At 40.7% G+C, this 16123-nt stretch overlaps 1 protein-coding gene across 2 annotated transcripts in view; it reads right to left on the bottom strand.

Annotated features, from left to right (window-relative positions):
- The window catches only part of LOC124776368 (DNA repair protein XRCC3-like), a 117687-nt gene that overhangs the window by 47461 nt on the left and 54103 nt on the right, over positions 1-16123 (bottom strand). For both annotated transcript variants that reach the window (XM_047251322.1, XM_047251321.1), the window contains one exon: positions 7001-7152. In XM_047251322.1, coding sequence (XP_047107278.1) covers positions 7001-7152 — 152 coding nt within the window. The remainder of the gene's footprint in view (positions 1-7000; positions 7153-16123) is intronic.

The raw sequence follows: 16123 nt of genomic DNA, 5'->3' as shown, positions 1-16123 counted from the left end.
TGCTTTTGACTATGTACAGAACGAAATTTCTCTAATTAAAGATGACTTTCATTGTTTTAACAAGTGACAATTACTGATAGTAATGGATGTCCAGCTTCATTAGAGCGGGGCACAATAAACAATGTGGTACCACCAAGCTGAGTACTGAGCTCTTTGCTACTTCTGATGTTCATAAAAGACCTACCATTCTGGTTTGCCCTCTATGCAAATGATACGTCTCTCCAAGTTGATAAAAAAGCACAATAGAAAATCTGGAAACATCTGCTATACATGTCTTTGCCAATATCCTCAAACTGGTTCAACTATAATGGACTCACTCCAAATATCACTGAAACACATTATGTACAATACCATGTGACAACAAGGAACAAGCTGGCATAAATAAAAAATAAAGGACGTCAACTCCTCCAAGTTATTAGGTGTACACACTGACAGCAAATTAAATTGGTCTGGTGATATTCCAGATCTGGCAAAGTAACTTAATTGCCTCAGCTACACACAAGGATGCAGTCTGAACTACTTACTTTGGATACTTTCACACATCATTGTCTTAGGGTGTCAACTTTCGGTAACAGGCCACTGCAAATAAAAAATGTTTTGCACAGGAGAGAGGAATGTGAATTACAAGAAGTGTCCATCCAAGACACTCTTGCAGGAATCTGCTCTGGAAACTACAGGTTTTCAAAATATATCTTTCCTCCCAACATGTTTTGTTAATAAAACCATTTTCTCTTCAAAATCAATAGTGCATATCATGTAGCACAGCAACCAAACTAACTTTATCTTTGTTGCAGAAAGGCACAGAAAGTGTTCATACTTTACTAACAGATATCAAAAGCTTTGTTCATGAAACATTGAAATTCCAGAGCAAATTGAAGCAATATGTGTTGCAAAAATTGTGTTACTCAAGTGGTGAGATTTTTCAATATTAATGAGCACGTGGTTATATAGTTTTATTAATGTGATGTCTCATTACTTGTAAACTTAAATACAAATTGTCATGTTGTGTGTCAAAATATCCATATTTATTTTCAAGTATTAGAATTATTCAGGGAGTCTCAGTAGTCCTTGTGCGAATACAAATTCTTATAGTATATTGTAAAATACACAGTGACTTTTTTAATAGTAAGATTTTACTTGCGTCAACGTGATTATTAGCTCGAATGTCTCACTGATGTATGCAAAGATATAAATTCTTTTTATGTTGTATAATTTACTATATTTGTATCAATATAATGGAAGGAAACATTCCACGTGGGAAAAATTATATATAAAAACAAAGATGAGGTGACTTACCGAACAAAAGCGCTGGCAGGTCGATAGACACACAAACAAACACAAACATACACACAAAATTCAAGCTTTCGCAACAAACTGTTGCCTCATCAGGAAAGAGGGAAGGAGAGGGGAAGACGAAAGGAAGTGGGTTTTAAGGGAGAGGGTAAGGAGTCATTCCAATCCCGGGAGCGGAAAGACTTACCTTAGGGGGAAAAAAGGACAGGTATACAATCGCACACACGCACATATCCATCCACACATACAGACACAAGCAGACATGTCTGCTTGTGTCTGTATGTGTGGATGGATATGTGCGGGTGTGCAAGTGTATACCTGTCCTTTTTTCCCCCTAACGTAAGTCTTTCCGCTCCCGGGATTGGAATGACTCCTTACCCTCTCCCTTAAAACCCACTTCCTTTCGTCTTCCCCTCTCCTTCCCTCTTTCCTGATGAGGCAACAGTTTGTTGCGAAAGCTTGAATTTTGTGTGTATGTTTGTGTTTGTTTGTGTGTCTATCGACCTGCCAGCGCTTTTGTTCGGTAAGTCACCTCATCTTTGTTTTTACTATATTTGTATTAAGAAGTCAGTTAGTAAGAGGTATAGCATGAATGTACACCATATATTACCCCCCTCTATTCATTTTTGTAGTACAGGGGTAGGCAACCATAAAGCCTTCATGATCAACTATCCCGTACCAACATATCAAAGTGATCTACTTTTAAAAATTCAATTGCTACATTTTTAATTTTTGGATACCAGTACTGTAAAACAACTATTTAAAATAAAAGTTTTAAATCTTCACTATTTATTTGAAACATAAAAATTTTATTTCATAATATTCTGAAGTATATTCTTACATTAATAACACAAGAATTATTTTACATTTAATGTGAAATCTGAGTAACTGTTTTGTCAACAATGTCCTTTATATTTGGTGTATAATTTGTTACACTTAGTCGAATACACGAGTGCAGATGTTCATCAGTCAACCTTGTTCTGTGTTTAAAGTTCATATTTGAAAACAGTCATTCACACAGGTAGGCAGAAGCAAACAAGGCCTTTATTCTAAGGGCAACATTAACTAAGATAGGGTATTTCTCCTGAGGAATTAGAGGCCAACAGGTTTTGGGTTCTGCAACACTTTTTAGAAACAAATAATTTTTAATGATATTATTTCAAGTTCAAGAGCTGCCCTATCTATGTCAAAAACTTTTTCAATGGAAGAATATATATTCAATAGTTCAATGTTAGCCCAAGGGAAAGATACAAACTGGGTTACCACTGAAATCTTTTTGAAGTCTGAAAACCGGTCACTGAAATCATCCCTCAAATTGGAGATCATTATTGCATGACATTCACTATAGCAAGGTATCTCACTTTCTTCTATTTGTGTCTTCAGAGTTGGAAAATGTCTTAATTCATCCTTCTTAAGGCAGGACTCCCACAAAAACAATTTTTCGGTAAAAGAATTTACTTCAGATATCATATCAGCAATATCTTTGCCATTGCCTTGAAATTTAAAAAGCCAGAGAGGATCTTCAATACAAGCTGACAGACTATTCTCATCTTGTTCTTGCAAAAACAATTTGATAGCCGGTAAAAGCTTGTGGAAACATTGCAGCACTTTTCCCTTGCTGAGCCAATGCACTTCAGTGTAGAGCAGTAAATCTCCATACTGTAGTTCTAGTTCATTCACCAAATCTTTGAAAAGTCGTCTTTGAAGAGAGAGAGACCTCATTTTTTTTTACTATCTTTACAACAGTGCTCAAAGTTTCATTCAAATTTAAAAACTTTCCACACAGAGACTGCTGGTATAAAATACAGTAATAAGTTAAAAACGGTGGAAAACTTTCATCTCTTTGACACAGAGCAATAAAACCACTTTTAGAACCTCTCAAGGCTGGGGCTCCATCTGTGTAATGCTTACAAGCTTGTGGATAGGTATTTTCTCCGATGGAATGAGTTGCTGCAGGGCAAAAAATATATCTTCTCCTCTTTTATGGCATTTTAAAGAAATTACTTTCAAAAGTTCTTCCTTGACACTAAAGTTATTAAAAACCATCCTTACAAAAACTTGAAACTGAGCATTACCTGTTGCATCAATGGACTAATCTAATTGCATTGAAAAATGACAGCACTCATCCAAATCTGTTTTAAGTTGAGAGAAAACATCATTAGACATATTTTCAACTCTCCTTGTGACCGTTCTTGATGAAAGTTGAAGGGATTCAATGGCAGCAACTACTTCTTGAAATAAACAACTTGTCAGCAGCTTCTCGAAATGCTTCTTTTATGAATTCAACATTTTCGAAGGGTTTCTTCCTTTTCACCAATACATTCAAAACCCGATAAGAAGCAAGAGTGACAGCATCACTTTTGTCTAATGGTTTCGTGAACATGCTTTGTTGAACACTTAATTGATTTTTAAGTTTCTTGATTTTCTCTTTTCTCAGTTCAGAGTTTACAGGAAACTCTGTGTTAACACGTGGGTGCACAGTTTTGAAATGTCTCTCAACATTTGTCTTTTTCACAAATGCAATCTTAGAGCCACACAATAAACAAATGCATGTGCCATTTCAATCTGTTATGAAAAATTCGTGTTCCCATTCGGAATCAAAATGATAAATTTTTCATTTTTTTTATACACAACTCATTATGCGTGAAGTCACTGCACTACTCGTACGTTCTTGAAAAGTGTCAACAAGGTATGCAACTACGCATGCTCAGTGCTGAGTAATGACGGCACAAATAAGTTCTACCTATGTCCTTTCCACGCACTATTACATCGTAGAAGTTGGTAGTACACGGCACTAAACTCACCGCCTTCTCCTGACACATATTAAACACATTTCACACAGATGAGTGAAACAGTGAAGCAATGAGTGGTAAACAGGTAGCAACTGATTTAACTAATGTGGCAAAAAAATTTAGAGGTTCAAGGTAGATGCTGGTACCAGTTCTACGCTGTTATCAACAAACAAAACAACTTGTGTCGAATGAGCACGCATTTTTACTGCCATGGAAAACAGTTGAAAATTTTATTCAACAATTTTTCTTTTGCACTCTCAGTACTGAAGCGATCTACCAGAGCACTTGCCCACGAAAGGCAAAGGCCCCGAGTTCGAGCCTCGGTCGAGCATACCGTTTTAACCTGCCAGGAAGTTTCATATCAGCGCACACTCCACTGCAGAGTGAAAATCTCATTCTGGAAACATCCCCCAGGCTGTGGCTAAGCCATGTCTCCGCGATATCCTTTCTTTCAGGAGTGCTAGTTCTGCAAGGTTCGCAGGAGAGCTTCTGTAAAGTTTGGAAGGTAGGAGACGAGATACTGGCAGAAGTAAAGCTGTGAGTACCGGGCGTGAGTCGTGCTTCGGTAGCTCAGATGGTAGAGCACTTGCCCGCAAAAGGCAAAGGTCCCGAGTTCGAGTCTCGGTCGGGCACACAGTTTTAATCTGCCAGGAAGTTTCATATCAGTGCACACTCCACTGCAGAGTGAAAATCTCATTCTGGAAACATCCCCCAGGCTGTGGCTAAGCCATGTCTCCGCGATATCCTTTCTTTCAGGAGTGCTAGTTCTGCAAGGTTCGCAGGAGAGCTTCTGTAAAGTTTGGAAGGTAGGAGACGAGATACTGGCAGAAATAAAGCTATGACTACCGGGCGTGAGTCGTGCTTCGGTAGCTCAGTTGGTAGAGCACTTGCCTGCGAAAGGCAAAGGTCCCGAGTTCGAGTCTCGGTCGGGCACACAGTTTTAATCTGCCAGGAAGTTTCATATCAGCGCACACTCCGCTGCAGAGTGAAAATCTCATTCTGGATCTACCAGTAGATCGTGATCGACGTGTTGCCGACCCCGTAGTAAATATTCATTACTGAAATGGAAAAAAGTACACTGACTCATTCCATATACTGAAACTCTACAGCTATTGTTATCAGTTGAACTCCTAATAATATAAATCCTGGACTTGTCAGTGAAGAGAACCCAACACCATAGACCCACGTTTCATCTCAGGTGTTTCGTAACCCACTTTTTTCACATACCATGGAGTTGGGGGATTGATACTGTTACTTGTAATGAACAGCTGAAGACTGACTGTAACATGTGGGGTCAGTTACATATTGTCTGGGCCAACACAACCCTCCCACTTCCTTTGAAAAAGTGCCACACACTACTAAACTACGCTGAGATTACAGGTTTACTTTCAGAGTCATTACACAGGTAGCTGCTCATAGCAGTCAGCTGCAGTCAAAAGAACACTGGGAAAGAGAGTTTTGATATGAAAAAATAAAATGCAGAAACTATACCAGTCATGAGGGTGGCAGAGGTACTTTTTTTTGAGTAATTCATTCTCAGAAGATGAAATGCTGTACTATTCATATATAATTACACTGATCAGCCACAACGTTATGCCCATCTACTCCATAGTTGGTATGTCCATCTTTGGCAAGGATAACAGGGACGATGCATCATGACGTGGAAGCAAGGCCTTGGTAGGTCACTGGAGGGACTTGGCACCACATCTGCACACGAGTCATCGAATTCCAATAAATTCCAGGGAGGCAGACAATGAGCTCTCATTCCACGTTCAATCACGTCCCCAGATGTATTCAATTGGGTTCAGATCTGGCGAATTGGAGGGCCAACACATCATATGGAACTTGACACTGTGTTCTCCACACCACCCCATCAAACTACTGGCCTTATGACATGACACATTATCTTGTTGAACAATTCCACTGCCAGCGGGAAACATTATCGTCAAAGAAGGGGTGTATATGGTCTCCAATGAGAGTGTGACACTCTTTGGCCATCATGGCGCCTTGCACATGCTCCACTGGACACACAGATGCCCACATGAATGTTCTCCCACTGGCCCCATGGATTCCCACATGAATGTTCTCCAGATCATAACGGAGCCACCGCCAGCTTGACTTGGTCCCACAGTAGAGGTACCAAGGAGTTGTTCCTCTGGAAGATGATTGATGCGGACCCTCCCCATCGACATGCTGAAGCAGGTCTTGGGATTCATCAGACTACGCAATGGTCTATCACTGCACAAAAGTCCAGTGCCAATAGTCATGTGCCCATTTCAGCCATGGTTGTCAATGTTATGGTGGTAACATTGGCACATGCATTGGAGGTTCATCATTAGGAGTGTTCAGTGCTGTGTGTGTTCAGACACACCTGAACTCTGCCCAACATTAAAGTCTTATGTTAGTCCCACCACAATCTGCCCAGCCTACGATGTCCGACGTCTGTAATAAGGGATGGCTGACCAACCCTACAATGTCTGGATGTTTTTTCACCTTGGCTGCACCACGTGTTGAAGACATTCACCACCACTCCTTTCAAACAGCTCACACGTTGTGCAGTTTCTGAAATGCTCATGTCAAGCATCCATGCTATCACAAACTGCCCTCAGTCACACTCAGATCGCACCCCTCCCCTGTTCCAAACAAGAACAGCACACTAACTGGTACTACATGTGTTTGTGTCTGACTAGCAGTCATTTCTCACCAGGTGATGCTGCTGTCACCTGGACGGGTTTGTATCGATAGTAGGTCGGTGGTCAAAATGTTCTGGCTGATCAGTGCATCAATGCATGACTTGTAAAATCTACAATGATAACTAGAGACTTCAGTGTACTAGATTCAAAAAAGTTGTTATTTATGATTTTTACAGCTCATATTCAGCTTCTGTCAGTTACGAAAAAAGAAAGAAAACATACCACATCAGCTATATGTTCAATAAATATGTTATCACCAAAATTAATTTTTTCACGCATCAATTTGCCTCTGTTCCATGACATAGGAAAAGTTGTAATGAGCTGCTGTAATCTCTGATGAGGGAACACATCTTCAGTACAAATGAAAACTGCACCTGAAATAGAAAACACTAAAGGGTTAGCAATAATTAGCAAAAGAGGAAAATTCATTTTACATTTCTCGTGTGTAATAATAGAAGTACACGCAGAATATGAAAACACCTGAACTGTGCTAGAAGTAGTGAAAAATAAAAATTCACAATGTCAATTATCAAACTATTTCGACATACATAATATGAAATTTATATTCAATTTTCACAACTTAACTCATTAGACAATATTCCTACAAGTAATATGTTTTAAGTAATATGTTTTATCTAGATTCAGTAAATAAAAACTTAGGTAAAAAATACGACATGTGTCAATATTCACTGGCCACCCTATTCTTTTAGAGGCATCTTTATTTACAGAGTAGAATTTCAAATTCAGCTTGAGATAGCGAAATAATGTTTTTGGCACATTACAGTGTATAAATGAGCATGTAGTTTTCTGAACATTAATACTCAAAATATTTTTTTCAATGTCAATGGCATCAAGTCACTGCCTTTGAGGAAGGTAGCACATGATTATTTTCCATGCAGGTAAATAAGTGGGGTTCAAATGAAATAATATGTATTTTAAATCGAAAAAGTCGCTGTGTAGAAGAAATAAATGGAACCATGTTTCAATAGAAGTTTGACTGCTCTAGTGGCAATCGTAATATATCTTCCATAACTGTAACAGATAATGCTTCACATCATTCAATGATAATTGATTAGACATCTACTTGCCTCTGGAACACAGGTGGCAGAAAGAGGGGGGATAAAATCAGCTATTGGAGCTCATGGTTTGTAATGAATCACAGTTCTCTCTGTTGTATATGAATTAACTACACACTTTTACCACAAAATTACAAGAGTGGCAGCATACCATTGCCATTTTAATTACATAGAACTTGGGTGATGGCATAGGATAAAGAACAACATAAAATGCATGCTGGCAGAAGCAGAGCATCTGACAAAGGACACTGCAAACTAAATTTCATTACAAGAGCAGCAAAACTCTGTGAAACACAAAATGTAAGTAAGAATAAATCTCTGGCTGAATGAATGTGAAGTAGAAAATAAGTTGAGTAATGAAACTTCCTGGCAGATTAAAACTGTGTGCCGGACCAAGACTCGAACTCGGGACCTTTGCCTTTCGCGGGCAAGTGCTCTACCAACTGAGCTACCCAAGCACGACTCACGCCCCGTCCTCAAAGCTTTACTTTTGCCAGTACCTCGTCTCCTACCTTTCTTGGAACTACCTTTCTTGGAAGGTAGGAGACGAGGTACTGGCAGAAGTAAAGCTGTGAGGACGGGGCGTGAGTTGTGTTTGGGTAGCTCAGTTGGTAAAGCACTTGCCCGTGAAAGGCAAAGGTCCCGAGTTCGAGTCTTGGTCCGGCACACAGTTTTAATCTGCCAGGAAGTTTCATATCAGTGCACACTCCACTACAGAGTGAATATCTCATTCTGGAAGTTGAGTAATGTTATTTGATTAAATACTGACAGCTGTTTTAGTGAGCGGAAAGATAAAGTTGAAAGTGATTTACTATCAAGGTAGTGCTTCTGTTGGTGGTACTAAAAAATGTCTAATTTGTTGGAAAATCTGTTATTCTGAAACATTTACTGTGTGAAGATTACACTCATCTTCTGCTACCATCAAGACTAATGCTCCCAACAAAGACACTGTCAATCACAATTTCCGAGTACATGTTCAATTTAATTTTTTGTTGCATGCAACTACTGATTGCATGGCCATGTGTTATGCTGTGAACTAGCTAGCAACACTGTTCCCCTGGCGTCATTGTCATATATTGACCTCAAAGTTATTTTATTTGTGGTATAGTGATAGTTAATATTTACTACAGCATGCAGAAATAGTTTCTTGCAGTTTTTTCTCTTTGTATAATGTATGCATTGGTTGATTCCATAGTTTTCCTTCGTGATGCACTATACAGAACAGGATGAATGAATTAATGAATTTTTAATAGTACTCAATTTTTGACTTACTGACATGAAACATCATTCAGTAGTTCAGTTTCTCACAAAATTTAACCACTGGCATTAGATCCTTGTGCAGTAATACATCTACCATTCTAGCACTAATAGATTGCTATATCTTGCAACTACTGCATGAGAGTGTGAGTACACTGAGTGTAGAGACACTGCGCATGTGTACTTAAATTGACTGCCAACTATATCCGTGCAAGCTGGTCTTTAGGCATGCCATAGGAAGCGTGCACGTGGCATGGTCTCCGCCACGCCATCTGCCGGTGCCTCGCATCTATATACCGGTAAGCATGGAGCAACACTGAATTAATCCCACTATGTTCTTTTAGTCTGAACTGCTCACATCAATAGTTCTGTCTATTGTCTATGTTGTATCTTCTGTATGATGCTTTTGTCTTGTTACGTGTGGAGTCATGAGAGGTATTTGAATTACTTTTCAGAGCTTCAGATATAAAGACATATTTGTATTACTTGGATCAGTTTGGTGTATCACTTGCTTTCTACATGATTGGTGACGAGTTTGGAACAGTTTCTGTGTGTGTGGTCTTTAAGAGCAGTTTCATCACGTTTAGTCGCTATGAATGCTGTGCTACCAGACCTGATTGAACAGCTTATATCAGCACTGACCAGTTTGTTGGTTTTGGTTAACAGATAGGGTACAGTTCCACCAGTCTATCCACCCACTTTTCCTCCATTTGATGACTCAGCCAAGGATTGGGGAGCTTCCAAAAAGGATTCAGACAACATTTTCTGGCTTTTGGTGTGACAGACTAGTATTTGTGAAAAGCCTTATTCCTCCCGTAGATTTCACCTGAGGTGTATCTTACAAGAACTGGCAGCTCTTACTTTTGATCACATATGCAGTTTATTGTCCAACTACCATTGCAAAAAAATGCATGTCGTAGTGGTGCGAGGTGAGTTCTACTGATGCAGCAAGAAACCAAACCAGTCATACAGGGCCTGGGCAGTCGAACTTCATGGCCTTAGCCCTTAGTGATGACTCTTATGGTGCAAGACACAATTATCTGTTTAGCTAATGACGAAGAAGTGCACCAGAAAGCTTTACTCTGTGAACACCCCCTCCCCTCCCCCCCCCCCCCATTGGCAGACGTTTTGAAAACAGCACAATCCTTTGAAGTTTCTTGGGTAGCAAGTGACCAGATCGAAGCGTGGGGCGATGTGCCAGTAGTGTCATATGATGTGCCCTTTAGGATGACACATGTTGTTGTTGTTGTTGTTGTTGTTGTGGTCTTCAGTCCTGAGACTGGTTTGATGCAGCTCTCCATGCTACTCTATCCTGTGCAAGCTTCTTCATCTCCCAGTACCTACTGCAACCTACATCCTTCTGAATCTGCTTAGTGTATTCATCTCTTGGTCTCCCTCTACGATTTTTACCCTCCACGTTGCCCTCCAATACTAAATTGGTGATCCCATGATGCCTCAGAACATGTCCTACCAACCGATCCCTTCTTCTAGTCAAGTTGTGCCACAAACTTCTCTTCTCCCCAATCCTCTTTAACACCTCCTCATTAGTTATGTGATCTAGCCATTTAATCTTCAGCATTCTTCTGTAGCACCATATTTCGAAAGCTTCTATTCTCTTCTTGTCTAAACTACTTATTGTCCATGTTTCACATCCATACATGGCTACACTCCATACAAATACTTTCAGAAACGACTTCCTGACACTTAAAATCTATACTCGATGTTAACAAATTTCTCTTCTTCAGAAACGTTTTTCTTGCCATTGTCAGTCTACATTTTATATCCTCTCTACTTCGACCATCATCAGTTATTTTGCTCCCCAAATAGCAAAATTCCTTTACTACTTTAAGTGTCTCATTTCCTAATCTAATACCCTCAACATCACCCGACTTAATTAGACTACATTCCATTATCCTCGTTTTGCTTTTGTTGATGTTCATCTTATATCCTCCCTTCAAGACACTATCCATTCCATTCAACTGCTCTTCTAAGTGCTTTGCTGTCTCTGACAGAATTACAATCATCGGCGAACCTCAAAGTTTTTATTTCTTCTCCATGGATTTTAATACCTAACCCAAATTTTTCTTTCGTTTCCTTTACTGCTTGCTCAATATACAGATTCAATAACATCGGGGAGAGGCTACAACCCTGTCTTACTCCCTTCCCAACCACTGCTTCCCTTTCATGTCCCTCGACTCTTATAACTGCCATCTGGTTTCTGTACAAATTGTAAATAGCCTTTCGCTCCCTGTATTTTACCCCTGCCACCTTTAGAATTTGAAAGAGAGTATTCCAGTCAACATTGTCAAAAGCTTTCTCTAAGTCTACAAATGCTAGAAACGTAGGTTTGCCTTTCCTTAATCTTTCTTCTAAGATAAGTCGTAAGGTCAGTATTGCCTCACGTGTTCCAGTATTTCTACGGAATCCAAACTGATCTTCCCCGAGGTCGGCTTCTACTAGTTTTTCCATTCGTCACTAAAGTATTCGCGTTAGTATTTTGCAGCTGTGGCTTATTAAACTGATTGTTCGGTAATTCTCACATCTGTCAACACCTGCTTTCTTTGGGATTGGACTTATTATATTCTTCTTGAAGTCTGAGGGTATTTCGCCTGTTTCATACATCTTGCTCCCCAGATGGTAGAGTTTTGTCATGACTGGCTCTCCCAAGGCCATCAGTAGTTCTAATGGAATGTTGTCTACTCTGGGGCCTTGTTTCGACTCAGGTCTTTCAGTGCTCTGTCAAACTCTTCACGCAGTATCGTATCTCCCATTTCATCTTCATCTACATCCTCTTCCATTTCCATAATATTGTTCTCAAGTACATTGCCCTTGTATAGACCCTCTATATACTCCTTCCACCTTTCTGCTTTCCCTTCTTTGCTTAGAGCTGGGTTTCCATCTGAGCTCTTGATGTTCATACAAGTGGTTCTCTTATCTCCAAAGGTCTCTCTAATTTTCCTGTAGGCAGTATCTATCTTACCCGTAGTGAGATAAGCCTCAACATCCTTACATTTGTCCTCTAGCCATCCCTGCTTAGCCATTTTGCACTTCCTGTCGATCTCATTTTTGAGACGTTTGTATTCCTTTTTGCCTGCTTCATCAACTAAATTCAATATTTCTTCTGTTACCCAAGGATTTCTACTAGCCCTCGTCTTTTTACCTACTTGATCCTCTGCTGCCTTCACTACTTCATCCCTCAAAGCTACCCATTCTTCTTCTACTGTATTTCTTTCCCCCATTCCTGTCAATTGTTCCCTTATGCTCTCCCTGAAACTCTGTACAACCTCTGGTTCTTTCAGTTTACCCAGGTCCCATCTCCTTAAATTCCCACCTTTTTGCAGTTTCTTCAGTTTTAATCTACAGGTCATAACAGGTCAGAGTCCACATCTGCCCCTGAAAATGTCTTACAATTTAAAACCTGGTTCCTAAATCTCTGTCTTACCATTATATAATCTATCTGATACCTTTTAGTATCTCCAGGGTTCTTCCATGTATACAACCTGCAATCATGATTCTTAAACCAAGTGTTAGCTATGATTAAGTTGTGCTCTGTGCAAAATTCTACCAGGCGGCTTCCTCTTTCATTTCTTAGCCCCAATCCATATTCACCTACTACGTTTCCTTCTCTCCCTTTTCCTACACTCGAATTCCAGTCACCCATGACTATTAAATTTTCGTCTCCCTTCACTATCTGAATAATTTCTTTTATTTCATCATACATTTCTTCAATTTCTTCGTCATCTGCAGAGCTAGTTGGCATATAAACCTGTACTACTGTAGTAGGTGTGGGCTTCGTATCTATCTTGGCCACAATAATGCGTTCACTAAGCTGTTTGTAGTAGCTTACCCGCGTTCCTATTTTCCTATTCATTATTAAACCTACTCCTGCATTACCCCTATTTGATTTTGTATTTATAACCCTGTATTCACCTGACCAAAAGTCTTGCTCCTCCTGCCACCAAACTTCACTAATTCCCACTATATCTAACTTTAACCTATGCATTTCCCTTTTCAAATTTTCTAACCTACCTGCCCGATTAAGGGACCTGACATTCCACACTCCGATCCGTAGAACGCCAGTTTTCTTTCTCCTGATAACGACGTCATCTTCAGTAGTCCCCGCCCGGAGATCCAAATGGGGGACTATTTTACCTCCGGAATATTTTACCCAAGAGGACGTCATCATCATTTAATCATACAGTAAAGCTGCATGCCCTTGGGAAAAATTACGGCCGTAGTTTCCCCTTGCTTTCAGCCGTTCGCAGTACCAGCACAGCAAGGCCGTTTTGGTTATTGTTACAAGGCCAGATCAGTCAATCATCCAGACTGTTGCCCTTGCAACTACTGAAAAGGCTGCTGTCCCTCTTCAGGAACCACATGTTTGTCTGGCCTCTCAACAGATACCCTTCCATTGTGGTTGTACCTACGGTACGGCTATCTGTATCGCTGAGGCACGCAAGCCTCCCCACCAACGGCAAGGTCCATGGTTCATGCAGGGGGGGCGGGGGGGGGGGGGGGGGGGGGGGGAGGATGACACATAGCTTGCATGAAAAAGCGGCAGTGGCAGCAGTTAACATGCAGGCCCGGCACCGAGCAGACCAAGACTGGTCCAAGCAGCTGCGATCACCGCGGTACCAGCGTCAGCATTCTCTTTTTCCATTTTCTGTTGTGTCCAGCATGGACATTTGGTGTGCCTTAAGCACTGGGCTACTTGTAATGCTTGCAGAAGGAAGGCCATATCATCTCCGTGTGTCATTCATCAAAGGTTGCTCAGGATAGGGTCATGGACGTAAACTGTGTCACTTCAATGTTCGTGACTTCTCCCAAGATGTTTATCAATTTACGTGTTTTTTGCCTAGTGCTCCGGCTACAGGTTGACAAGTGTTGCAATGGCAATATTGAATTCTCAAACCGATTTGAGTTTAGGCTCACTATTGCTGACACTGGTCATGCGGAAGCTAGTCAGTTATAACAAACAGAACATTGTACTGTTCGGACACTTTACGACATCTGCCTCTTAAAAGTCAATGGTTTGCTCTATTAAATTTTTGGTGGTTGCTGATACCAGTGTTCAGAACTTTTTCAGAATGGACAAATTTCATGTACTTGGATTTTCTATCACTGACGCAGTTCATCTTGAGTCGGATTATGTACTGTGTACTCAATTGCACACAATGTGTGAGGAGTTTTCGGACTTGTTTTTGGAATACATAGTGTGTGCTACGAATTATTCTGCACATGTTTGTTTTAAATCCAAGGCTTGGCCTTGTTTTTGTGATGTATGTCCAATTCCTGTTACCTGAAAAGTCATATGAAAACAGAATTGTACGGACTTCAATCTCTAGAGGTGGTGCGACCTCTTATGGCTAGCAAATGGTCATCTCTGCTGGTTGTAGTTCAGAAGCAGTTGGGGAAGCTTTACCTCTGTGGTGAATTAAGTACTGCTGTCAATGTGCACTCAATCATGGATATATATCCTCTCCCACCCCAGAAAGAACTGTTGGAAAAAATACTGGATGGCTAGTACTTCACTAAAATTGATTTGTCTGAAGCATATGTGCCAGTTCCTGTGGACAAAGAATCTCAGAGTCCTAGTTTTGAATATTCCTTTTGATCTCTGTCAACATTTCTAACTTCCTTCTAGCATCCCTGCTGTTTTCCAACAATTTTTAGAGCATCTGACTATTCCTGTCGTTGGATTCACTAATTATCTGGACGATATTGTCGTCATGGGCTCCTCCACAGCCGATTACTTGAAAAATTTGCATACTTTGTTTCCTGTCTTACTGTTTGCAGGCTTATGGTGTAACCTCGTGAAATTCCAGTTTTTTTTATCTTCTATTGTTTATTTGGGGTTCGAGGTCTCACAGGATGGGGTTCACTCTCAGCCAGGCCACATCTCTGCTATTATGTCTATGCCCCTCGTCTACAAAGGAGCTTCAGGACTTCGTATGGAAGATAGCCTACTACCATAAATTCCTGTCAGGGGTGGCCACATTGGCCCATCCATTGCATGCTTTGTCACATAAAAACGTACCTTTTTGCTGCAGTCCGGATTGTGAATGTGCTTTTCAAATGGTGAAATCCGAACTACCTGTACTCTCAGCCCCTTGTTCAGCTACATTCTCTCCAGAACAGCAGATAGTTTTGGTGGCTGACACTTCGCGATACAGTCTCAGTGTGGCCCTCAGGCACTAATATGCTGACAGCTCTGAACAACCTGTTGCTTTCGTCTTTAAATCTCTCACTCAAGCCTGGAATCATTACTTTCAGACGGAAAAAAGAGGCTCTTGTCACAGTCTATGTTCTCTAGAAATTTCATTTTCTTTTTTTGTATGGCTCCCAGTTCCACCTTATTACTGAGCACAAACTGTTGGTTTCCTTGTTTAACCCTCACACTTCCTTGCCTGACAAGGAAGCACACCACCTACAATGCTAGGCACTGTTCCTGTCTTGTTACAATTACAAAATCCATTTTTGACCTATGTCTAAAGATCTTGTCCTGCCTTCCTGTGGATCCTGATCCAGACTTTGATCATGAAGAATTGCTTTGCTTCCATCTTGATACTGAAACATAGGCCACAGTTGAGGGCTTTCCAATTACAAACTTGCACATAGCAGCTGCCATTGTTGTCGATCTGGTAGGTGGTTTGATTTTTTTAACAGGGCTGGTCAGATAAACTGCCAGGTCAGGCTTCAGAGCCCTGTGCACCTATTTCTCCTTATGGTATCGCTTCTCTGTTTCTGAAGGTGTTTTGCTGCTGTCAACGGAAGACTCTCTCCCAAAGTAGTCATTCCCACTGTGTTACGGCACAAGGTTCTACGCCTTCTCCACCAGGGTCATTGGGGAGTTCCATGCACTAAACTATTGGCTAGGAGACATGTTTTTTGGCCAGTGATTGATGGCAAAAGGGTCCGTTTTGTCGCATCTTAAGAGCAGTGTGTCCAACAAAAGGCAGTTACCAGGGTCTCTCTGCCCCCGTCTGATGTATGCCAGCCATGGGAACACATT

The sequence above is a fragment of the Schistocerca piceifrons genome, chromosome 2 (assembly GCF_021461385.2).
Source record: "Schistocerca piceifrons isolate TAMUIC-IGC-003096 chromosome 2, iqSchPice1.1, whole genome shotgun sequence".
In the NCBI taxonomy this organism is placed as follows: Eukaryota; Metazoa; Arthropoda; class Insecta; order Orthoptera; family Acrididae; genus Schistocerca; species Schistocerca piceifrons.
This window is presented reverse-complemented; position numbering and strand designations above follow the sequence as displayed.